The sequence below is a fragment of the Tarenaya hassleriana genome, unplaced genomic scaffold, assembly GCF_000463585.1.
Source record: "Tarenaya hassleriana unplaced genomic scaffold, ASM46358v1 Cleome41, whole genome shotgun sequence".
Lineage (NCBI taxonomy): Eukaryota > Viridiplantae > Streptophyta > Magnoliopsida > Brassicales > Cleomaceae > Tarenaya > Tarenaya hassleriana.
Genome location: NW_010966933.1, coordinates 390951 through 415815, shown reverse-complemented (window position 1 = coordinate 415815; position 24865 = coordinate 390951). Strand labels below are relative to the sequence as shown.

Sequence of the window (24865 nt, the reverse complement as noted above, 5' to 3'; positions counted from 1 at the left end):
ATTACGAAATAACTTCATTGGAATTTATTCTTTTTTGCTGTCGTAATATTATTATTTTAGTAACATAATTATGTTATAATCAATAATAAATTGTATAGCCTTTATCATAACCAAGAAATCATATGGTTTGATTTCATTATTCTCAAACTAAAATTGAATCAAACATAAAATAAAAATTAATTCAAATAATGTAAATTTATAATTTATAATTTATATTAAGGAATATGCGAAAATGGAAAATGGTAAACCATAAATGAAATGTGTTTTTTTTTTTTGTAAAAACAAATGAAATATGTTTGTATAAAGCATTGCTACTAACATGAATACACGTCGCCTCGATTTGATTGGTGGTGTAACAAGATGGATTAGTTAAGATAATTAATTTGGATAACAAATGGTAATTTATTAAGATCATTAAATTGGAAACTGTATAAATAATTTTTACCCACCAACACCGAGAGGTATTTCTTTGTACAAAGCCTAATTTATTAGCCATTCAATATGCAATTCACTTCTTCTATCTCATTATTCATGCTATAAAAATATCGTATACCTATCTCCAACCCCACACACACGAATCTTATAATACATATAAGTTATGTAAATTATAAATAGTTATAAGATATTTCATATACATTATTTTTTATGTATAAATAAATAAAATATTGATGATACATGTTTCTTCTATCATTTGATTATATTTCGGTCTCCGTAGATATTGAATCCTAAATTTAATTTTTTTAGTATAGAAACATCATTTATGGATAATAAAAATTACAAATTTTAGAAAAATGATTTATAAAATTTAAAAACACATATTTGTAAAATTTTTGAATTTAGATGAAATTTGTAAAAGAATCATTGAGAAAAATCACAACAAAATTCATCGATAATTAAGAAAATTTATTTATATGTAAACTCTACATATAATTTTTTATATGTTTATTAGGACAAAAAACTAAGAAAAGTATTTCATATATTTTTAATTAGTGATTTAAAAATTATACCAAACAACAAATGATATATAAGTTTACGAATGATAAAATTCCATATTAGTTCTACGAAAATTCATTTTATGAAAACTACTTGAAAGATCGATGATAACGTTTTTAATGTTACCAAAGAAAAATTATGAATATATTTATACCACAACATCTTATCATTGATAAATAAACTGATATTTTTTTGTTGTTGTAGATATTAAAACTCTTAAAAATATATTTTAGTAATTACTAAAGAACAATTTTCCAACATTTTAAGTAAAACAATAGTCTAAGATCGCGAACTTTCAAAAAAGTTTCATCATATTCTCTTCATTATGTTATTTCTTTTGTACTCATTTTAAATGTTGAATTAAACAATAAAAAAATATATTATAGAATTAAACATTGAACACCTTTATTTAATAAATTTATTTTATAAAATATATTTAAAATATTTAATATGGAATATTATTATTATAATGTAAGAAAATGTATAAAAAGCCAAATTCAGAATTTTATATAAATTTATTTATATCAACCCACAAATATTTATCTCTAATATTCTCTAACTTTTCATATGTTGGTCTTTAAAAATATTTATACCTGCCAAATATCTAAAATATCTAAAATGTTATGCAATATCGAATTACGAACTTTAAATCGATAAATATGGACGGAAAAAAAAAATAATGATCAAATTTATGACAAACAGATTATAATATTGTTAAAACAATTAAAATATTAAAACATTACTATTTATCTACTAATTATATTTACGAATAGTATCGTTGTAGAATAATCAAATTAACAAATAGTATCATCAATTTTGAAAATTGTTCTCAATTTACAAGTAAGTTTTCAATGTTTTATTTAAGTGTCAATCAATATAATTGAAAAAATCGTTATCTTTCAAATAATATATATATATATATATATATATACTTTCAATTTATATCATCAAATTTTTTAAACAAATAATCAATATATACAAAAATAAACAACCCGCGCATCGTGCATGTCTTGCCTAGTATTTGAAATATTGGACCATGGTTGAGAATTTAAGATAATCAACCAAATGTTGTTGAGTGTGCTCGGGACATTGGCGCTAATTTGACAACCTCAATTAATTGCACCAATATAAAAAACCTAAAAGGATGTGTGGCAGAGACACTGCTCAAATCCAGCGTTCATATTTCCACGGTTCGCGTCCCGAATTCGCACAAAAATCCAACAAAAACAACATACGACGGTCACAGATTCACAGAACATGAAAATGTTTCCCGTAATCCCGCTCTTGAATAAGATGAGTTATTTTGTGTTTTGGTACAATTCAATAATGTGAAAGAGGAAGACATTCTTTCTTCTATCAAAGAGGAGTGTCAGGAGAAGGATGCCAAAATAAAGGCGCTTGAATCGTCTCTTCAATCAAGCAACGAGGATAGGTCTATAGTAAAATACTCTAATGCCTTTTCTATCTAATTTCTGTTTAACTCAAACCCTCCTTTTCTTCTCATTTCACAGCTGGAAGACACAATTCGCATGAAGAAGAGACTGATAACACGACTTAGGAAGAACATACATTCGTTAAAGCTACCGGTTATAATTTTTACAAGTCTCTAAGAATCGAATTTTTACAAGTCTCTAAGAATCTGTTCTTACTGTGTGTATGCAAAGGTCATGAAGTTAACTAGGGTCCAGCGATCTCCCTCACCTTCAGCCTACAATTCCATCACAGACAAATCTTGTGAAAAGCCTTTCTACCATATTACTTTTTACACGTACATACAGACATAGTGTAAGTGAATACCAGGTCAGATTTTGTTGTTGCTGAACTTTGGTCCGAAAGTAGCGGTCTTTTTAGAATCTGTGGGAGAAAGAATGAACGCCTCTCTACAAACATGCTCTTCAAAGTTGTAAATTTTGTTTCTGTCAAATACAACTCGTCAGTTTATAACACATCATAAAAACTTATTTACCTTTAATATGACTATTTTTTTGTTTTCATAATAACAATGTTATTGTGATTTTTTTTAGAGAATTGAGAGAGATGAAATATTAAAAAATAGACATAAAATAAAGAGTAAAAAAAGGTTGTGTATAACCTAATTTTTTAGAGAAAAAAACAGAACAAAAAGTGAGAATTATATTATTAAGTTTAATTATATAGAAAGAGACTAGAGATCTTATTGTTTAGAAAATTTTGACACGATAAATAAAATGGGTTCAAACCCACTAATTCATATCTGTGAAAGTATATATACCGAAAGCTACACATTTACACCATCAACTTCAACCGGCAAAACAATATTGATCGGTCGGACCGTCTGTTCTTCACCCAGGCTTGGTCGGCAAAACAACATTAATTCTTTTTTAGTTTTGTTTTTTAAACTCTAGATTTTAAAATTTTAAGGATATGCCTTGTAATTGAAATTGATTTAAAATTATTCTTCTAATTACTTAATTAGAGGTGGACAAAATATCCGAATTCGAAATAATCATAAACCGAATAAACCCAACCCGAATTAACTGTAACCGAATATATCTGTTTATCCATCCATATATCATCAATTAATATGTAATATATTCTAAATCTAATTAGAAAAATTAATATAATTATATTGTTTTATAACCATGGTATATAAAAAATCAAATATGGATGTATTTTAATGTTGTTTTTGTTATTTTTATAAGATAAGTTGGATAATCCGAACCGAACCGAACCCGATCCAAACTGATCCGAACCCAAACTGATCCGATTAAAAAAAATATCTGATTAGATATAAATATTTCAAATCTAAAATAACTGAACCCGAAATAACCGAACTTAGCCAAACCCGCCGGATCGTCCACTCCTACCCACTCCTACTACTAATATACCCACTTGAGCTCTTCCCCTCCTCTTATGTGGTATCCGTTTTCCTTTGCGCAGTCTCATCTCGTCTCGTCTCCATCACTTCTTCGACACTACTCGCACACTGACCCTCCACCTCTTTCTCCGGCAATGGCGGTGGTTTCCCCCTCTTTCTCTGCCCAAATCTCCGGCGGCACCACTTTCTCCGGCCTCCGACGTTCCGATGCCGTCGTCTCCTTCGTCCACCATTCCAATTCGTCTCTCCGGCTCGTATCTTCTCCGTGTCGCCAGCCTCCGAGAGGCGTCGTCGCCATGGCGGGAACTGGAAAGGTGATTTCTTCTGTTCTCCTTCTGTTCAAGTCTGAGAAATTGTTTGATTCTGTAAAATTTAATCGGTGAAACTACGAATTCTCAAAGGATGAAAGCCTAATTGTATTGCGTTTTAGGTTCATCACCGGACCATGAAACCTAATTAATCCAAAAATTTGTGGGTTTTTAACAAAATAGATGTTTCTGAATATAAGTTTCAAACTTTTTTGCTGGCGGGTCTGGATGACTGACATGTCTCATGTTTGAACTCTTTTTACTTCGTTCTTGCAGTTTTTTGTTGGAGGAAACTGGAAATGCGTAAGTATCTGTGGCTCGTCCCTTCTTTTCTCGTGTGTATTGTGTATAAATTTATTGTACATTGCATGTTTAGAACGGGACAAAGGACTCCATCACCAAGCTTGTCTCCGACCTTAACAATGCAAAACTTGAAACCAATGTAGGTGAGACGCTCGATTCTTCTCTTCTTCATTGCCTACCGCAAAAATTCCTTTTTGCATTATCTGTTTCGTATCAGAATCCTTTGTAGCTTCTTCACAAAAGGAATATACTGTAGAAGCAATACTGCTGCTCTAGCTCAGAATGTTCATCTTTTCCCCTGATTCTTTAAACTCTGTTCCCCTTTTTAGTATCAAATTCACCCATTTGCGTTTTTAGTGGGAATGATATTCTCGATCATCCTTTTAACTTTAGAATCTATGATCCTGACTGTTCTTCTGTATCAATCTTGCTCGCTTGTATCTTGATAGATGTGGTTGTGGCGCCTCCGTTTGTCTACATAGACCAGGTCAAATCTTCACTGACAGACCGCATTGAGATATCAGCTCAAAACTCATGGGTTGGAAAAGGTGGAGCTTTTACCGGTGAAATCAGGTTAAAATCTTACACTCACCGAGAAGTTTATGTTTCCGTGGCAGAGAGATTGCCTAAAACATATATTTTGTCATTTTGGCCTAGGAATGCAAAATACATCCCTAAAGATTGACCATTTAGAGCATTTAATTAAGCCTTTTCAAAAGAGTACATCTTATAGCTTCAGTTTCTGAACTTATTTTGGGTTCTAAAAGTCGTGTTCATCATGCAGTGTGGAACAGCTGAAAGATATGGGCTGCAAGTGGGTCATTCTCGGACATTCTGAGCGCAGACATGTCATTGGAGAAAATGATGAGGTAAGTAAATAAATAGTTGTGAACCAATCTGTCACTGAGAAAGCCTCTGAAGACTTATTATGGTTGTTTGCTTTTACTTCAACCGATCCGTAGTTTATTGGGAAGAAAGCTGCTTATGCTTTGAGCGAGGGTCTTGGAGTGATTGCTTGTATAGGGGAAAAGCTAGAAGAGAGGGAAGCGGGGAAGACTTTCGATGTTTGCTTTCAGCAATTGAAGGCTTTTGCTGGTATGCTGTCTTAGGCTTCATTTATTTTCTAACGAGTCTCTGGGTTTGATTCATCATGAGTATGATCCATTATCAGCGAAGTACCAAGCAGTTGCGATTTGTGTAATTTTGCGCAATAACTTATGATCACATGTTGCATTTGAAACCATACACATCAGCTTCCAGATGCAGGTTTGTTTAAAAATACGTTGTTGGTTTCCTTAGTTGTATAGACATTAGGGTTAATGTTCTAACTCTGCCTCACCATTATATTGGCAAAGTCACTTTAACTCTGATTTCACGTGTCGACGTTTCAGATGCTGTGCCGAGTTGGGATGACATAGTTGTAGCATACGAGCCTGTTTGGGCTATCGGAACTGGCAAAGTGGCATCGCCTCAGCAAGCTCAGGAGGTTCATGTGGCAGTCAGAGATTGGCTCAAAAAGAATGTCTCCGAAGAAGTCGCTTCTAAAACAAGGATCATATATGGAGGTGCCCCGCTTGCTACAGATTATTCTATACTTACGTACATATGTAACTTAGAATTGATTTCCGACATCTGGGTCGTTCTGATAGTTGCTGGAATCAATTTTGGTTTCTAGGCTCTGTGAATGGAGGGAATTGTAGTGAGCTTGCCAAGGAGGAAGACATTGATGGATTTCTGGTTGGGGGTGCCTCCTTGAAGGTAAGTTCCCCTCTTCAGGACGTTTGATTGTTTACTGAAATGGGTATTTTGCCTTTTTATTACCCTTCAAAGCGCAAAGGTTTGTTGTGATTCACATTGTGTTAACGCCATGCTGTAATATCAAGATCCTTTTGTCGCGTGTAGGTTAGGTTACCATTTCTTTGAATCTGATGAGATATTTCGTCATTCTTTAATCCGTGTAAATAGGGTCCGGAGTTTGCTGCGATCGTGAACTCCGCTGTGGAGAAGAAAGTTGCGGCTTGATTTGCCACTGACAGAAAACGCTCTTCTTTTCTATTTTTGGTGTCGTGGAAACGGAGATATATGAAATAAATGTAGAGAACAGAGGATTGCAGCTCTCTTGTTCTGAAAACCTGTTAGTTAATCTCGTGGAATATGTTATGATCTTTTGCATTTCTCTTGCCTATAATCTATCGCATTTGGTTCATTCTAACCTTTTGTATTTATAAACATCATTCTTTACTTGATACATTTACATACCAATATTATATTTAAAATTATGTATGTTTTCTTGATTACAGAATTTATATTGTAATCTTTTTATTTTAAATGTTACACACTAACAATTTGATTTTTTTAATAATAATTAAAATATTATATAATGTATAATTTATATATAAATTAATTATATAAAAGATAATATACATTTTTAAAATTAAATAAAAATGTGATTTATTTTGTTTAAAACAAAAACTCGATGAATTTCTATAATAAATTTAAAATAATTTTTTTATATGTAATTGATCAAATTTATTAGCAGATGGTTTTTTCGGAATGAGATTTTTATAATAAATATAAAATTAATGTAAAACGAAATGAGATTTTTTGTTTGAGTTTATCATCGTTTTTTTTTATTCTTTTTGCGTTGTACAAAATTCTAAACACAATAAAATGCCATCCGAGACAATTTTGTTAGCACATTCATTCATTGACCTGAAACCCAAGCTCCAGGCTCTCTCATCTTTCTGTCCTCGGCGTACACGGCGATGAAGACTCTTAGGGTTTTGTTCCTTGCTCTTCTTCTCCTTGCATCTCCTCTACTTCAAGGTTTCCTCCTCTTTTTCTCTCTCCCCCAGTTGCTTTTTTTTCTCCCTAATTAGATCTAGATCTGGTTAATTCTGTGGCCATGTCGTTTGATTCGTTGGCTCTGTCCTAGTTTATGATTTGTCTCTCCTGCATGTTTGTTCTTTCAGCCTGATCTTTTTCGGATATGGATCTGATAGGGTTACCGATGTGCGTTATTGTCGGGATCGGTTGCGTTGAAATTGAGTTCGCGTGAGAATTTTTCTATGGCCTGGTCTATGTCGCTGATTCCCGTGATGTGGAGCCGTTAAGCATTGTGGTTTGGGAATAGATACCTCTTCGATGGCTTTCCTGTTTTCGTATCTTCTGCATCATTTGTTTGTAGATCGAATGTAGGTTTATAGTTTCGTTGATTCGTCTATTGTGTCATCAATAGAGTCGTAAACTGCGCCTGGGTATTTGTGCATTCAGCGTTTATCTTGGTTCTGAGACAGGAAAAGCCAAAAAGGTTCAAATTTGGGACTTATTTTTCTAGCATTTTCAAAGTGTTTAAAGACCACTCTTTGAGGTGAAAGTTCCTATTTTAAGCTGGGATATAGCTGTGGGAAGAGTTCAGGAAACACTTTACATTGACAGAAACTCCTCGGAAAGGCGATTTCTATTTTTTGGGTGATTTGTTTTGGGCATGTTTCTGTTTATTGATTCCTCCAGAGTGCTTTAAGTATTAACTAGCTATTTTAGATATCCACTTATGAACTGCTTGTTCTGCACCTTCGTTCTTGGAGTGATAAATTTATCATGACTGTGTCTTAATGAGTTGTGTTCCTTTTTTCTATCAGTTGCTAGATGCCAATCAAACTCCGAGGATCCAGCCAACACTGTTGGAGATTCTGTCGAAGAAGGCGGTGAAGTTGGGGTTATCGGGGATGATGAGCAGGATGTTGCTGATGTGGTCTTGAGCTCAGCTCCGGGAATTGAAACAGTCTGTGTTTTCCCGAAAAACAGTGCAAAATGTAGAGAAATTTACCTATTTTCCTCATGTTTCTCTGCTCTTTTTAGTGACCATGGGGATTTTGAAAGTTGTATGTGAATATGTTCTTTTGCAGTGGTTTCAGCTGGGGAAGAGACTGAACTTCTTGTTGGTCTAAAAAATGATGGTAATTAAATCCATGTTAGCTATACACTGGTATGCATTTAGATTCTCTTTTGGCTTAAAAATCTAACTCTTACCCGTTGTTTCAAATAATAGGGCAGTCAGCCGTCGGTGTTATTGGAATCAAGGCCAGCCTTCATCTTCCTTTTGATCACCAATTGCTGGTTCAAAATCTAACCATGCTGGTAAGTTCTCCCTTGCATAATGCAGGATGCATTACCCTCTTACCAAAGAAATAAGGTTCAGATTGCTCGATTCTTGACAAAATGTGCAGTTGATTCATAGCATATGCGGATATTAGGCTTAGACACTAGAAAGGAGGTCTCTAGCTTACATCAACCGCATTTGGTTTGTCAGTCATTTGAGTACAGCTGAATTTTACTGCTTTTCATAAAGGTTCAACTGATTAGTTTCTTGGGGATTCTTTGATCAGATGTATTTGTTGGTAAACAATATTGTTACTTTGTTATATAAAGAGTCTCTGTTATATTTTTTTTTTCTCTACAGAGCTTCAACAACGCATCCATCCCAACATCTGTTCAGGCTACTTTCCCATACATCTTTGCAGTCAGCAAGTTCCTGCAGGTATATATTACATGATACATGTCGCATTATTCGCCTTAATAATTCTGAAAACAACTCCAGAATAGGGATGGCCAAAAAGTTTTGAACCTAATACTTGTTGAGTATCACTTGTAGCCTGGCACTTTTGATCTCGTGGGAACCATTATCTATGAGATAGACGAACAGCCTTACCAGAGTGTCTTCTACAACGGTACCATCGAGGTTGTTGAATCTGGTAGTCTCGTCAGCAGTGAATCTGTGTTCCTTGTCGTCCTTGGCATTGCTCTACTTCTCCTCCTTGGCGTGTGGGTCCATAGCCAAGTACAGCGTCTCACCAAGGTACCGTTATCTGGTCAAGACAGTCACCATGCTTCTAAAATATGGTTAAGTAGAACTGAAACCGACTGCAAAGTAATCACCTTTGCTTTCCAATAATCGAAAATGTGACCAACCGGGTCGTGAACAAACTATATATTTTCACTTGCTTTGATTAATTTGTGCTGGTAACATGAAAAGAGGAATACTCGGTCTGATGCATTGAACATTTGTTTACCAGAAAACCAAAAAGGTGGCAAAGGTTGAAGTAGGAACCAGGAGTGTAGATGCTTCACTGGATGAATGGCTCGAGGTACGTCTGTTAACTCCATCTTCCATCCTTTTCATCTTCATACACTAGAAACTCAACCAATTCTTATAAAAATACATTATGTTACCTTTATCGATAATAGTTTAAAATATTGTCCGTATTTTGTTGTTTCAAATTCCCGAAAATGGGGTAGTGAAGCCTGTCTCTTTGCCCTGGACTTGGACTGATAAATTCCATTGCTCTATCCCTGTGAAACCCGTTATGTTGCAGGGAACCTCTCTCGCCAAGTCGTCCTCGGGGAAATCGAAGAAGAAAAACTGAATCAGATGCTGCGGGTTTGTTGACACGAGGAGGTTGGCAAATCCGGGGCAAATACAGTTTAACCATGTCTTGGCAAACGGCCAGATTTGGGGGGGTTTCAGTATTTTGTAGCATTTAGACTCTCTTCTTTGTATTTTTTTTTTTTTTGGGGTTATCTATACATACTTCTCACGTGGAACACCCATAAGTTAACTCTCTTTCTGTCCCCCCCTCGGACCTAGGCAGTTTTCTTGATCTTAAGAAGAGAAGGTTTTTTGCTTTACGTGTGTGTGTTTTGCGCAAGTAACTCCCAAGCTATGTGGAAGCATGGACTTCACATATGGATCGGTCAAAATTAAAACCGGAATAAATAATAAGATGAGGAGACTGTATAGGCTTTTTGAGCTGGCTGCTTTTATGGTCATGGACAGTGACAACAGGCCATTTGCTTTGCTAGCTCACTCACAAATAGACCGATCTCCATTTCAACTTCTGCCGCCTAAACCAACCCATTCCATTAAATTACTCTCTCTCTCTCTCTCTCTCTCTCTCTCTCTCTCTCTCTGTATAGATACAAATATCTGTTCTGATAGCTATATTGGTTACAATTTTGACAGGATATATGGCGTATTGGATTTTGAACCATACAAGCTTTTCTTAATCTGATCCCAAGACGTCCGAGTACTTTTTTTTTAATATCGAGAGGGTGATAATGAATCAATGCATGGAGGATAATTGTGATGGAGATGGTAAGGGAGGAGGGGGAACACATGCACATCTTTTTCATATGAGTTAAGTTTTCCTCTAACCATCATGTGATCCTCCTCAATTCGTGGTCGTTGGTAGACCCTCCTCCATTTGGTTTTTAATTAACCCATCTATTCATTCATTTGTTTATAGTATCATCGAAAATACTAAGCAACCCTGCAAAAAAAAAAAAAAGTAATAATCGTAACTAGAAACATATAAGGTTTAAAGCCCTCGTATGCCATTAAGAATATACAACATTCCAAATGAATTGAGATCATGGGGCTTGGTTATTAATTTAGTTGAACCCTCGCATCACACCGTTATATATAGAGCTAGCCAACCTCGACCTACTCATATCCCTCCTCCTCCTCTATACTATCATAACGGGTTTATATCCTTTTATTTTTGCAATTGCGTCGGAGTCCAAATGAGGATCTTGCCGGAAACCCGAGGAACTGTGCTGTGGTTCCTCCTCTCAGCGCTCTGTTCCTCCATTCTCTGTCACGGCCGTGTTGTTGAGGTTGTCGGCCATGCAGAGAGTTATAGTCTCAAGACTTCCCATGTTTTCTCTGGTACTCTTTACCTTTCTTCCCTTACGTTTTTATATATGTTGTATATGTATACGCTATATAACTATGCAATGTGTATATATATACGTCATAATTCTCCTTCCCGGTCTTTCGTATTAGAAAAAAGCTTTGAATTTCAAGTATACATGGACACACACCATTGTTATGGAGTGATAACGAGCTCATGTATCAATTCATAACCCTACATACGTTTGTATCTAGTGAATTAGCTGAAGCATTTTACGTAGGTTGTTGCATAATTCACATATATAGTTCCATCTTCTAGAAACACAAGTATGTATACGTTATGTAAGATGTTGCATTTAACGGAAATCGTACAGGACTTGGAGTGAGCATTGAGTGTAAAGCCGAGACAGGCCATTTCACGACTAGAGGAACCGGAAAACTAGACGGAAACGGGAAGTTCACCGTCTCTATGAATAATGATCGTAACATCGTTAGAGATGACGGAACCCTAACGGAGGACTGCTACGCTCAGTTACACAGCGCTGCCGCCACGCCATGCCCAGCCGTCGACGGCCTCGAATCATCCAAGATCGTGTTTTTATCGAAAGCCGGCGACAAACACGTGCTGGGTCTTAGACAAAATCTAAAATTTTCACCGGAAACTTGTGTTTCCAAGTTCTTCTGGCATTTCCCCAAGTTCAATTGGCCTCCTCCCATCAAAGGCTTCCACCACCTTTTCCCTCTCCCTTGCCCTCCAAAGGCAACCCCTCCGCCGGTGAAGAAGCCTTGCCCGCCGAAGAAAGTGCTTCCACCGCCGGTTCCGGTCTACAAACCTCCGCCGGTGAAGAAACCATGCCCACCGAAGAAGGAGGTTCCTCCGCCGGTTCCGGTGTACAAGCCGCCACCTGTGGTGACTCCACCGCCGGTGATACCGAAGAAGCCGTGCCCTCCGATAAAACCCCCGGTAGTGCTTCCGCCGCCGATTACGATTCCGAAGAAGCCGTGTCCCCCGTTTCCGAAGCTTCCTCCTTTCCACCCCAAATTCGGGAAATGGCCTCCCTTGCCGCCATTCCCTTCCCACCCTTGAGAGCTAAACGACGATACATACATATCTATACATAATAAGTGTGCCTATATCTATATATGCGTACGTGTGCATGGAGGTAAAACCATTGGTTAATGTATTTGTGATTTTTCCTAATGTTGTGTGGATATTCATTTAAGCAATAATATTGTAATTGTTTCTTCGTGCAACTCTCTCTCAAATAATGAAATCTGATTGTTCTTTGTCGGATTCTCTCCCAATGAATGATCAGGATGTGGTTTTATCGCACCTGTGTATATAATAATAATAATAATAATAATAATAATAATAATAATAATAATAATAATAATAATAATTAGGGATTTCCAGAAAATTTGGCGGCCCATAAGTCAATTGGATGCGTATATAATAACAGCTTTGTATTCACCAAATGATATGGGTCGGAGAATGGGTTTTGGCCCATTATATCCATAGAATACGTTTTCCAAATATCTTTTTCCCCCAAAGCGCCTAAAATAAAAAATCCAAACTCTCTCTCTCTCTCTCTCTCTCTCTCTCTCTCTCTCTCCTCTAACCACACTCTCTCTCTCTCTCTCTCTCTCTCTCTCTCTCTCTCTCTCTCTCTCTCTTCTAGGGTTTAAGCTCTTCGGAGCTGGTTTGTTCTCCACCGAGGTCCTTCAATGGCGAAGACTAAAGCCGTCGATCCTTCTCTCTGGTGGGACCCCTTTGATTCGCTTCTCACCGATCTTGAAAATGCATCTTTCTCCGGCGACCTCCCTCAGCCTCTGGTAATCTATCTCTATCTATGCATTCGCCTGTGTGAGCTCTTTTCCGAGATTATGGGGCTATAGCGATTAGGAATTGGAATTTCAGGTGAACAAGTTGAAGGAAAACCATTCGTGGTTCGTGGGCACTCTCTCTATGTTCAAGCCGCCTAATGAGAAGTCGAAAGAGGCGCTGAATTCGGATGTTCTGAAATTTAAGGAGCATGAATTGTTGATAAGACCCGAAATAAAAGAAAAAGCCATTAGAATCAGCTCTTACCTGGTTAGTTTCTCGTTGATTCTCAAGTTTCAGTTGAACTTTAAAGAAAACCGACTATAATTTTTTGTTAGTTGTGTTGGGCAGTGTTCAGTGATACAGGTACTAGGGAGTAATCACCAACCTACTCGATATAGCTCCTTTTCTTTTAGCTTGGGACGTGTTAGTCATATAGGTGATTTGATAGAAGTTCGAGTGCATGGTTAGGAGTCTTATAAGTGAAGATGCTTACTTGGTTACTAATAACCGGTTGGTAATAAAAATCGATGATTTGGCATACATTTGGTGATCGTGATTTTGTGGAAGTTTGAGTGTATACTTAGAAGTCTCCCGGGTGAAAATGTGCGCCCTAATGATGATTTACTTCTAATTTCCTGACTTCTATCTAGAATCTAGATGAAATCCAATCATACATACTTGCGGAACGATCTGTGGAGCAGGAGTACATGGCAACTGATACAACAGCTCAAGAATTTATTCACATGGTCAGTAGCTTTTGGATTGGGACGTCGTCCCCTTTTGGAATATATTTTTTTCGTTGCTGCAATATAATTCCAGTAATTTGTCGGTCATATAAAATCGTCAGAATTTCTACAAAAGCTGTTTTCTTTGTCTCCATTCATGGGGTTGGAAGTTTTCTTTCAGAAGATCCTAATTACTGTCTGATATTGATTATTCTTTGCAATTTACAATAGTAATATTCACACAAGTTAGTAGCTAACGAATTTTCCCATTATTTCTTACCTCTAAAAGCTGTTGTCCTTATTATCATAGTTAAGAATTTCTTAGAAAAACATTTTTAGCGTGTGATGCTAAGACTTTTTTGTACTAGTTCTTGGCAACTGGCTTTCACATATATTCCAAGCACCCTTCCCCCCTTTTAGCTGCCTCACTAACTCTTCGTTCTGTTATTGTCATAATGCTATTATGAAGATATCACTGCAATATTACATAGAGAGACAGTGCCTGCTTAAGTGTACAAGGCGTATTCTTGAACATTCTTGTAAGTTGTAAATTTTCTTACTGCCTTTTTTCTTATGGTTTTAGTAGTAGCAAATGCGGAGTCAAATACAGGCTTGTAAATTCATGTGCCATCAATGAAAAAAAAAATTCTTATATTTTTGTTTTGATTTTTCCTTCTTTTGATATGCTGTGCGTTCTTCTTTTTATGTTCCAACTCTCTGCTTATACTCGCATAATTTATGCAGTATATACAGATGCAGGAATTCATGCGAAAGAGGAAACAGCTGTTAACAAGGAAGCACTAAAACTGATATCTGATGGGCTTGAAAGAAAACAAACATCAGTGCTCGAGAACCTTCTGTCATCTAGTTATCCGCAAAAGATGGTATGCAGCATGGAAGTAATATTTTACATTTGTCAATCACTGACTTATGTTGATGTAAAAAAAATTGAACTATCATTCCCAATGACATTTCAGGCCCAAATTTGATGTTTGCCTACAACTTTTTTCCTAGGATGTTGATTTGTTTACTTTGTGGGCTGAGGAGACGATAATTGAGGACAATTTGGTTTTGGATATTCTTTTCATTGTTTACTACGAATCATTTTGCACTTGCAACGGTGAAAGTTGGAGAAAACTTTGTTCCTTGTACAAGGTATTGTGAATCCTTATCCATATGTCGGGCACCGTTTATGAATTTTGAGTGAATCTATCTTTACTTATAACGGCAACCTTGCAGGGTTTTCTTTCAGGTTCTTATAATTTTGGGAAGCTAGCAGTGTCAGCTGAAGCACAACGTTCTGCATATCATGCAAAGATTCAGTTATTGATGATTCTTTTGGAAACACTCGACCTGGAAAATCTTCTACAAATGGTCCATGATGGAGTGCCTTTTAGGTTTCTAACTTTTGAGATATGCTATGCGGAAGAAAGTTAAAAAAAATTGAAGAGAGGATACATTAGCATAGTTTTTCCGTTCCTTCTTCTACCTGAACTTTTGTCAATCTTGCTTAAAGGGACTACTTTTGTTTTAGGTCGGGTTCATGTGTTTTCTCTATAACTGATGTCCAAGAGATGGATGCAGCTATCTCCAGCCTTAACACATCTGAAGCAAAAGAAGCAGGACCCCTCATCCTTGCATGGGCAGTGTTTCTCTGTCTTATTTCATCACTTCCTGGGAAGGAGGAAAATCCTTTACTGATGGTATATGAATGAGAATACTTCTATATCAGGCCAGATCACTTGTTATGTTGATGTATGTATTTACTCTCAATTGAAAAACAGGAGATCAATCATGTCGGCTATGTTCATCAAGCCTTTGAAGCTGCATCCTTGAGTTGTTTCCTTGAAATTCTGCAAAGCAATGTCTTGAAGGAGTCAGATGTAAGTCATGGGATTCAAATGGGATTCAAATTCTTCTGTTCTGGAACTTAACTTTAGTGTTGGGACATCTATTTCCCCTTATCTCTGTAAGTCTGTTTCGTGACGTCCTTTCCTTTATTTTATATAGTCCAGTTTTGTTCTTGATTTTCCCAGGGACCAGTTGCTGGTTATCGTAGTGTCTTGAGGACCTTTATTTCAGCATTTATTGCATCTTATGAGATCAATCTTCAGGTAAATTCCTCTATTGTACATGTTGAATTGTTGTCTAAGGAATGTTTTTAGTCACACAGTTCTCTGCACTTTTTGCAGCTAGAAAATAGCATCCTAAATTTGATACTGGAGATTCTTTGCAGAGTATATAAAGGAGAGGTATGGATGCATGGTTTTAAAGCTTGCTTCCCACACTGTTTCTTGTAATGGTTATAAGCTCATTAACATTCATTGTGTCCATTGACTGTTCAGGAGTCTCTGTGTATTCAATTTTGGGACAGGAAAAGTTTTGTTGATGGTCCTATACGATGTCTTCTCTGCGATTTGGAGTCTGAATTCCCCTTTAGAGTGGCTGAATATATCCGTCTCTTGTTATCCCTTTGTGAAGGAAGTTGGCCTGCTGAATGCGTGTAAGTTGAAAGCGGAGGATCTTGTCAGTTATGTGCTTTTTTTAAATATGGAATTTCACATAAACAAAAAATTATATATAGATCGAAAGGGGGGGGGGGGGTTCCTGAAAAGCATGGTATCCTACACACAACAATCTGGTTTTGCCTTTCTTATTTTACTGAATGAAAAGGTTTCTTATTTGCGAGTTGCCGATAATATGTTATGGCGGTTACGCAGTTATCTGTTGTGTTTATTCTTGTCTTTCCTTCTCTGAGCAGATACAACTTTCTGGATAAATCAGTTGGGATATCAACCTTATCCGACCTAAGTAGTTGCTCTCTGGTGGATGACGTCTGCCAAATTGTTGAATCATCCCGCCCATTGCATGTTCCAGGTCTTGAAGGTGTGATTGTTCCCAGTAAAACTCATGGGCGTATTCTGAAAATGGTCAGTGAGAATACTGGCGTTGTACGGTGGGAGGTATGTGCAGTCTTGTCCAGATTTTCAGTTAATTACCCTACAATCATAGAATTTATCTACATGCAAGATTTGCCTAATTTAGCCGTCTTTTCTCTTTTTTTTTTCTCCAAGTATCCATTAACATGATGTTATTGCGGCCAACTGGTTTAACTTAAGGTATACTTACTTAAATTTTGGATTAGGATTTCACACCTTCTGTTTTGTGTATCTTTTCCTCTCTTACTGGATAGTATGCCCTATCCAGCGTTACAGTGTTGATCCTTCGTCTGGCCAATGCATTGTACTCGGGTATCAACAGTGAAGTGCTCATGATTCTTGAGTTACTTCATCAAATGGTGACACATAACAAGGTATAGCATGGTATTATCTTCACTGTTAACTAGTTATATGAAGTCCGGATTTAATAAACTTTTGTCCATCAGGAGTTGTAGTATGGCTTTTTCTGTCTTCTTTTTGAAATTGTGCCCGTATTTCAATTATTATCTGACCAACTTCTCCAAATTGATATTAGGCTGTCTGTTTCTCCTTGTTGAATATGAGCAACATCTTACGTGTTCAAGAGTCTTATGTCAGTGCAGAGATGGAAACCGATGTGAGGTGAAGGACTTGAATTTGCTTTATCTTGCATGTTTTCTATTTCCACGGGGCTACCAAAGAGATCTTATCTTTGTATGTTTTTCCTTCAGGGTGGTTGATATAATTTGCAATTTGGTCAGAAGCTTGACTCTTGACTCTACTGGGGCAGCTGTAACAGCACTTGGTGTTGATGTCTTAGCTAAGCTATTGCGATGGTAATTCCTGTGAAGCCTATGTTTTAGTTGTTTCCTTCGTCCACTCTTTTCTTTTATATATTTCCAGGCAAGAGATGATCTTCTTTATTAATCAATATGTGTAGGAATTTGTGACATTATTTGCTCGTGGACTTTGCTCCTATGTCGAAAATTGATGCTAACTCTATGTATTCTTTGGCAGTTCTCCGGCAAATGTTGCTGCTGTTGTTTTAAAGACAAATATATTCGACATGGCTTCAGGGTCAGGCATCCTAGACATTGGCTACAATGTTTCTTTGAGGTGGATGGGAAATATCCCGATCTATGGTTTTATTTTCTATTTTACAGTTTTATGGCTATGGAATGTTCTTTATCGAAGTTTAGTACTCTGAGAACATCGTTTGATTATCCCCAAGAAAGAAGATGGTAATATTTGACAGATAAGATAAAGTACCTACAGAATTTTGTCCTGAATTTTGAAGTGCTTTCGCACCAGTTTCAAAGGTGTAGCGGCAGTGTCTCTGAGTGATGAATTCAACTTATATGTATTTTATTTTCTACTTTTAACTATCCTTATTGTTGATGAAAGGCTCGCTTCATTTTAAGATTCTCCGCATTTCTGTGTATTTAAGCTTTTATTTGGAGAGCTATTCCTGAATAGAAATGAAATTTGATTGGGTTAAAATGATTTTTAGAGCCACATCACCGATTACAGGAGTGAATATGTATAGTTTGTCGTTTTGTTGAGGTTAATTATAAATTTGGGTCATCACTTCTATCTAACATTGAGTTTGTTCTCTCGCTGAACTTTGGTTTGGGATTATCGGACTTCATTTCCTAACCATTTCCTTGGTCTTTTAATAATAAAGTGGAACATGGTTGCTGTCTGGAAAACTGGTGAAGATGATCTTGATCGACTGTGAGAAGAATGATGCAAGCTGTCCATTGGTCATATCAGGCAAGTTCGTCGTAAAATATTGTTCCATGAATGTTTCACTTGGCTCCTAATACACAATTGTAGCTTGAGTCATTATTTCTCTGTATGATATGATTCCTTAATTTGTGGTTTATTCTCTGGTGGTTTTACGACTGAGATATCCCCAGCTGTTATGGCTAGAGTCTGCTTATCCTTCGCGATGGATTTAAAGCTTTTATTACTTTCGTGGGACTATTGTTTGCAACTAACCCAGTTCACTCTTCGAACAACTTCTTGAAATCACTCTATATTTTTTTTCCTCTGAGACTTGCTTATACATCATGCAGTTCTGGAATTTACAATGCAGCTTGTGGAGGTAGGATTGGAGAACGATGTGGTTCTGGCCCTAGTTGTTTTCTCCTTGCAGTATATTCTAGTTAGTCATGAGTACTGGAAATTCAAGGAAGGAAATATGCGTTGGAAAGTGACACTAAAGGTGTGTTCTCTCTTCCAGTCGCCTTTGCACTTTCACTTTTTGTGATGGTTTTGGTTTGACGTCAGCTGCACTGATTTTGGAGTGAATTGTGAGGCTTGCCTTCTCTGCCTTGTTGCTCTCTTCTGAATTTTCAAAAGCTCCTCTCTGTGTACTGTTTGTTTTAACTTTGAGAATAGATGCCACAACATGTACATGTTCGTTTCACCCCTTAAAATGTTCACCTTTTTTCATTTTATCAAAGTTTTCACCAGTTTTCCTTGTAATATCTTTACTTTTACATTCATTTTGCATTTAAGTCCTGGTTGTAGTTTTGTTGTCATTGTTGTCTGTTGTATCTTTCTAAAATATGTTTTCCCCTGTGTTGTCGAGCCTGATAAAAGTGTTAAAAAAATTCAGACTAGAGCGAAATATACATATTTAATCGGCTTAGTGGATTCAATTTTAAATTATCCAACTTTAAAATTGAAATAAAATCCAATTTAAGTATTGAAATTTCTAATTTTGATATTATATTGTTTAATAATAACTTGGGATTAAACGTGTTGTTGTTGTTGTTGTGTTTTGTTTAGTCAAATCTAGATGGTTCTGTATTGATAGTTTTCATTCTGGAGTCTCAAGTGATTATCCATTATTGATACAAATAAAATTCGTTAGTTTAGTACTAATACATTAAAGTTTTCTTTTCTCATTTTCAACTAGAAATTGAGGTGTGGCTGTGGTCATCTGTTGATCCCCACGGTGTTCATTTAAGTATATATTTGCCTTGTGTATGTTTATACAGGCCATTGAAGTGATGAAAACATGTATCAGACTAAGCCCATTCTCCAAGAAGCTGTGTGATGTTGTTCGTGACATTTTGCTGAACGATTGCTCAGTCCACAGTGCTCTGTTTCGCATTATTTGTACAACCACACAAACTTTAGAGGTTTGGAATGTTGTAGACTGTCTAATGTTGCTGGCCTTCTGGTTTGGCTACTCTTCCTCTATCTCATATATTTTTTTTCTTGTGACAGAAACTTTGTGTTAGCCGCTTTATCGAACCATCTGAAATTGAAGGATGGCAACTCGCCATAGCTTCTGTCTTGGATGTCTTTGACATCACACTCTCTAAATTCTCTGAGGTAAAAGTCTAATAAATGCCAGGTCTTGCTGATGAGTCTACTTGTTTAAAGCTTTTGCAGTCATAGGCACATAGTCGTTGCTTAAACTTACATGCTTGAGCTCTCTCTGCAAAATGATTGTGTCGAAATTGAAGATATAATTTTTAAAAAGATACAATTTTTTTTAGTTTCGCAAACATGTATACATGTACAAAATCTTGACTTCTTTTTTTTTCCTTTAATTTATAAGGTTGGTAAAAAAATTTCACTCTGGGCATCATGAAAGTTGATACTTAACACTTTTTGCAGAATACACAATCTGGTCTTCCGGTGTTTCATCAAGCCTTGCTGTCATCTACAACTAAACCAATCCCAGTTGTTGCAGCAGTTACATCATTGATATCTTATTTCCGCAATCCTGTATGTACTTTATCCAACATCGTTAGACATTGACGCTTGACCTGACTGTGTACATGTTTCCCAGCTACTTATATAAGTAAAGGAACTGGAATCTCTTGGTAATACTTATATCTGTTTTCATGCAGGTCATACAGGTCGGTGCTGCCAAAATACTTTCAAGGTTATTTACCATGGCGGAATCATCACAACTATATCCAATGAGCAACGCATGCTTTGGTCTAGACGATAAGCAGGTTAAAATTAGTCTTACTTATTTGTTATCTCTGTACGTGTCTCTAGTTTATTCTGCAGTCTGATGTAAGGAGAAACACATATTTTCCTTTCTAGATCATGGATTTAAAAAGTTCTATTAGACGTATCTTACTTGACCTGTCGGACCAAAATGAAGATCTTGTTGTCACCATGATGAAACTGCTAACAGTTGCAGCAAGATATCAGGTGATTTCGATGTCTTCCTTGTTCCAGTATGATAGCAGGTGAAACTTCTGACTATTGCCACAATGGAACTGAGAAATTGTTTCATTTTATAATTACTTGGTTCTTCAGCCTGCCTTTCTGGTTGCCGTATTAGCATCAAAAGATGACTCAGATGTCCAGGCAGCTGATGTTGGCAATTTAAAGCAGTCAAAGCAAGAGGCTTCCTCAAGACTGGAACAGGCTTGTAAATCTTGCATATTAGACACTATTCTAAGTTATGTTGAGAGAGCAGATGATGTCTTCAATAGGTACATCAAGGGCTGAATATTTCTTCTCTCTTGTCTTTTGTTGTAGCGCAACGCTGATTCACGTCTTCTATATGATTGAGTTGAGTCTTAGACATTTGTATTAATGGTCTCGTTTTCTCCAGCAATACAGGCATATTGCTGAGTTTACTTGATTTCCTGAAAGCCCTGTGGCAAGAGGCTGGCCAATACGCAAATATGCTGGAACCATTGAAGAGCTCAGAGAAGTTGTGGAAGCAATTATCCGACCTTGTGAGGCAGACTGCCAAGCTAAAAGATTCTACAGTTGGAAGTTTGACCAAGGAAGAGATTGCTAAATTGGTTCAGAAATATCAGTGTCAGTCCAATGTTTTGGAAGTTATGGCATGTTACATGTTCTTGAATAAGAAGTTGCTGTATGCAGAGTCACTTGTGAAACCAAGCTTTGATCCAAAAGAGAAGGCTGATAATGTGGAAAATCCATTAAAATTAAAGTCTACAGGTGATTCAGATCCCAAGGATATCTTCGCAAAATTGTGCCACGAATCTGTCTTGGGTAGCCTCATTCAGACAGTATCGTCTTTAGATGGTGCAAGTGAAATAAACTTGTCCACACAGGCAAGCATTTCTTCCTCATATATCTGTTCTCCAGCCTTTTCCTTAACTAACTTGTTTTCTGCTTTTAAGTATTTCCCTTCTTACCATGGTTCTGTACTCCACCTAACGGGATAGTACTTTTAGGTTAGGCTTTCCAGCTTCTCCTATGTCTGATATCCATTAACTACAGGTGGCTGGGAGTTTCCTCACTGTGCATTTGATTGTAAAACTGGAAACATCTGGTTCTGGAGCCTTGTCTGTGTCATTAGTTGAAATGGTCAAACTTATATCTGCAATGGTATTTTCCTGTCTTTAACATTCTTTACTTCTTTATGTCCTTTAGAATAGCTATTTTCAAGGCCTCAGCATCTCAGATTCTGATGTCTTTTTCTATTTATCTGGTGACAGCTTTGCAGCCAACCTGCATTTTCCGAGTTAATGGCTCAATATTCCAAACTTGGCTACAGGTAATGCTTTGTTTGTGTCTTTTTACTGTATTTTTCTTGCATACATTTTCTTAACCACATAGATGATGATGCTGTCATCTTAATCTTATCTCCATTTGATATGCTTGCTATTTTTGTGTTTCTTAAATCATTCCTTCTCGTGTTGTTTCGATGTGTTCACTGTATCACCACTTTTTTTTTTTAATAATTTTGGGTTTCTTTCCAGTGAAGGGAAGGAGTTGAAGACTTTAATTATGAGTGATCTTTACTGCCATCTACAAGGCAAACTTGAGGGTCGTGATATTCCAACTGGTCCTTTCAAAGAACTTTTCCAATTTTTGGTTGATTCAAGCTTTTGGGAGAAATACAAACAGAAAATTTTTGAAGATGTAAGCATGGCTTTTGAAGAGAAGCTCTTGTTTGACACTCAGCGCATACAGGCAGAACTGGGACTAGATACTTGGGATTTCTCCGACTGGAGGACATCTAAAATAATTGCAGAGGAAATGTTGCATTACATGGAGAAAGCAAACTCAATGGTTCTGCTCTGGAGTTCGAGGCTTTCTGCTCTGCAAGCATTGATATCTGCCATGATTCTTTATGAGGACAATGTAAGTTTCTCATTCTAATTATAGCTTTAGCAAGACTTTATTTCTGCCTTTTGGTTTATCACGCAATAATTCAATTATGGGCAAAATTGTCTCCAACATTTTTTCCTCACACTGAAGTGTTATAGGTTGTTCGTGCTAATTGACGGGAACGGATTGGAAACACATTTTTTTTTTCTTTTGGGCAAAATTGTCTCCCAACATTTGTTCTTTTGGGTTGCTGCTTCATCATTTTGCTACATCTAAAATGATATTTCTTATGTGCAGTCTCTAGAGGAGAAGACAGAGGTTGAAAGGAAGGTCCCGTACCAAGTCACTCTTTCAAGTATCAGTGAGGTATGCCTGAACTTCCGTGCCACAGTTGAATCATTGTCCCCTGCCTGGGATGCACCCAAGGAAATCTTTGATATCCTTGCAGCTCAAATAGACTTGCTTTCTTGTCTATTGAAATCTGCAAAGAAAAATCTGTCATTGTCCATTTGTGCACTTGTCCTGAGAAACATTGGATCTGGCCTCAGAGTCCTTGGTAGTTTGAGGCATTCATGTGCTGTGGTGAAGAAAACAATGAAACTCCTGCTTGAGGTTCTTCTGGTTGTGGCTTTTGGTTCGGACAGCTCAAAATCGAGTGGTACAGGAGTTATGGTCCCTGCCAAAGATTTAGCAGAAATATCTGATGCGACCCTTGGATTATTACCCCTTCTGTGCAACTTCATGGGCAGTCTCAAGTATTCTACTCTCTGCCTGACAATTATAGATCTGATTCTCAGAAGCTTTTTGACACCGGAGACATGGTTCCCTATCATACAGAACCATCTGCGCTTGCAGCAAGTTATTTTACAGCTTCAGGATAAAACTTCAATGGCATCCGTGCCAGCGATTCTGAAGTTTTTCTTGACTATAGCTCAAGTTCGTGGTGGTGCTGAGATGCTCCTAAATGCTGGTTTTTTCTCTACACTAAGGACATTATTCATTGACTTGCCGGATGGAAGGTCTGCCTTGGTATTGAATAATGAAAAAAGGTCGGTAGCAGAAAAGACAGAAAAGGCTCAGCATATCTGGGGACTCGGTTTGGCTGTGGCTACTGCCATGGTTCATTGTTTAGGAAATAGTTCTTTGGGTGCAGACGTTGTGGAGAGTGTCATATATTACTTCTTTTCAGAGAAAGCTTACATGGTCATGTACTACCTCACAGCTCCTGACTTGCTGTCAGATAATCGTGACAAAAAAAGACCACGGATTCAAAGGACATGGACTTCACTGGCTTATCTGAGAGAAACTGAGCATACTCTCGTTCTGATGTGTGCATTGGCAAGCCATTGGAGATCATGGGTTAAAATTATGAAAGAGATCAATTCTCCTTTGAGAGAAACATGTATACATCTCTTGGCCTTCATCAGCAAAGGCGCTCAACACGGGAGAGAAACTCAGAGCCAAATGGGTCATGTCTTATTCGCTCCGGTGCAGAAAGAAGAGTTTGATTCCTGCAAAAGACAACCTTTGATCAACAGCAAACATGGATGGTTCTATGTAGCTCCTTTAGTTTGTGTCGGCAAACCCAAATCTAATGCTGCCTCAGTCTCATCGACGGCTCTTGTTGTCAGCGCCCAATCATCAACGGAACCTCCGCAAACTCTTCCTCAATCACATTTCTCAGACTCTGTGGCGGTTCAGATTTACAGAGTGGCTTCCCTCTTGTTGAGATTTCTGTGTTTACAAGCAGAGGGAGCTGTTAAAAGGGCAGACGAAGTGGGCTTTGTGGATCTTGGTCATTTCCCCGAGCTACCAGAGCCGGAGATTTTGCACGGTCTACAGGTAAAATTTCTCCTCGTACGAAGCTATGGTTTTTGAAGGGGAGCCTTGGCGCACCGGTTAAGGTGTTGTCGTTGTGACCTAAAGGGCACGGGTTCGAGTCCTGTAAGCAGACTCTTGCAGAATATTTCTGTAAGGTAAGGTTTGCCTACAATACACCCTTGTGGTGGGACCCTTCCCCGGACCCCCGCTCAACGGGGACGCTTTGTGCACCCGGCTGCCCTTTACAAAGCAATGGTTTTTCACCCTTGATACGTTTCGTGATACATATAAAAAAAATGCAGGACCAAGCAATGGAAATTGTGAGAGAGATGTGCGAGAAATACAGAGGGAAAGA

At 37.2% G+C, this 24865-nt stretch overlaps 4 protein-coding genes across 6 annotated transcripts in view; all 4 read left to right on the top strand.

Moving 5' to 3' along the window:
- Window positions 1–3878: 3878 nt before the first annotated feature.
- LOC104824776 (triosephosphate isomerase, chloroplastic) lies at window positions 3879–6719 on the top strand. The gene is made up of 9 exons (XM_010556940.1): window positions 3879–4164; window positions 4435–4461; window positions 4535–4604; window positions 4911–5034; window positions 5246–5330; window positions 5424–5556; window positions 5853–6026; window positions 6137–6219; window positions 6427–6719. Exons 1-9 carry the CDS (start codon window positions 3886–3888, stop codon window positions 6481–6483), a joined length of 1032 nt encoding a protein of 343 aa, XP_010555242.1. The 5' UTR covers window positions 3879–3885; the 3' UTR covers window positions 6484–6719.
- Window positions 6720–7141: 422 nt separating this feature from the next.
- On the top strand, window positions 7142–10149 carry LOC104824775 (translocon-associated protein subunit alpha-like). The gene is made up of 8 exons (XM_010556939.1): window positions 7142–7287; window positions 8103–8276; window positions 8370–8420; window positions 8513–8601; window positions 8924–9001; window positions 9116–9319; window positions 9537–9608; window positions 9837–10149. Exons 1-8 carry the CDS (start codon window positions 7227–7229, stop codon window positions 9885–9887), a joined length of 780 nt encoding a protein of 259 aa, XP_010555241.1. The 5' UTR covers window positions 7142–7226; the 3' UTR covers window positions 9888–10149.
- A 720-nt stretch (window positions 10150–10869) lies between these two features.
- LOC104824774 (proline-rich protein 4) lies at window positions 10870–12443 on the top strand. The gene is made up of 2 exons (XM_010556938.2): window positions 10870–11188; window positions 11527–12443. The coding sequence occupies exons 1-2, from the start codon at window positions 11044–11046 to the stop codon at window positions 12237–12239; spliced, it is 858 nt and encodes a 285-aa protein (XP_010555240.1). The 5' UTR covers window positions 10870–11043; the 3' UTR covers window positions 12240–12443.
- A 357-nt stretch (window positions 12444–12800) lies between these two features.
- Window positions 12801–24865, top strand: part of LOC104824773 — a 12832-nt gene continuing 767 nt past the window's right edge. The window contains exons 1-31 of one of the 3 annotated variants that reach the window (XM_010556936.2): window positions 12801–12985; window positions 13071–13244; window positions 13628–13723; window positions 14172–14241; window positions 14456–14586; window positions 14717–14857; window positions 14942–15099; window positions 15237–15405; window positions 15487–15585; window positions 15739–15816; window positions 15895–15954; window positions 16048–16205; window positions 16464–16665; window positions 16896–17015; window positions 17177–17262; window positions 17352–17456; window positions 17638–17736; window positions 18305–18393; window positions 18699–18847; window positions 19629–19772; window positions 19861–19968; window positions 20257–20367; window positions 20493–20600; window positions 20695–20805; window positions 20914–21092; window positions 21215–21686; window positions 21856–21963; window positions 22074–22132; window positions 22338–22722; window positions 22987–24531; window positions 24813–24858. In XM_010556936.2, the coding sequence (XP_010555238.1) occupies window positions 12878–12985; window positions 13071–13244; window positions 13628–13723; window positions 14172–14241; window positions 14456–14586; window positions 14717–14857; window positions 14942–15099; window positions 15237–15405; window positions 15487–15585; window positions 15739–15816; window positions 15895–15954; window positions 16048–16205; window positions 16464–16665; window positions 16896–17015; window positions 17177–17262; window positions 17352–17456; window positions 17638–17736; window positions 18305–18393; window positions 18699–18847; window positions 19629–19772; window positions 19861–19968; window positions 20257–20367; window positions 20493–20600; window positions 20695–20805; window positions 20914–21092; window positions 21215–21686; window positions 21856–21963; window positions 22074–22132; window positions 22338–22722; window positions 22987–24531; window positions 24813–24858 (5668 nt within the window). In that variant the 5' untranslated portion in view covers window positions 12801–12877. Of the gene's footprint in view, window positions 12986–13070; window positions 13245–13627; window positions 13724–14171; window positions 14242–14446; window positions 14587–14716; window positions 14858–14941; window positions 15100–15236; window positions 15406–15486; window positions 15586–15738; window positions 15817–15894; window positions 15955–16047; window positions 16206–16463; window positions 16666–16895; window positions 17016–17176; window positions 17263–17351; window positions 17457–17637; window positions 17737–18304; window positions 18394–18698; window positions 18848–19628; window positions 19773–19860; window positions 19969–20256; window positions 20368–20492; window positions 20601–20694; window positions 20806–20913; window positions 21093–21214; window positions 21687–21855; window positions 21964–22073; window positions 22133–22337; window positions 22723–22986; window positions 24532–24812; window positions 24859–24865 lie in introns of those variants that run through there. The other 2 variants (XM_010556935.2, XM_010556937.2) reach the window with 2 other exon arrangements.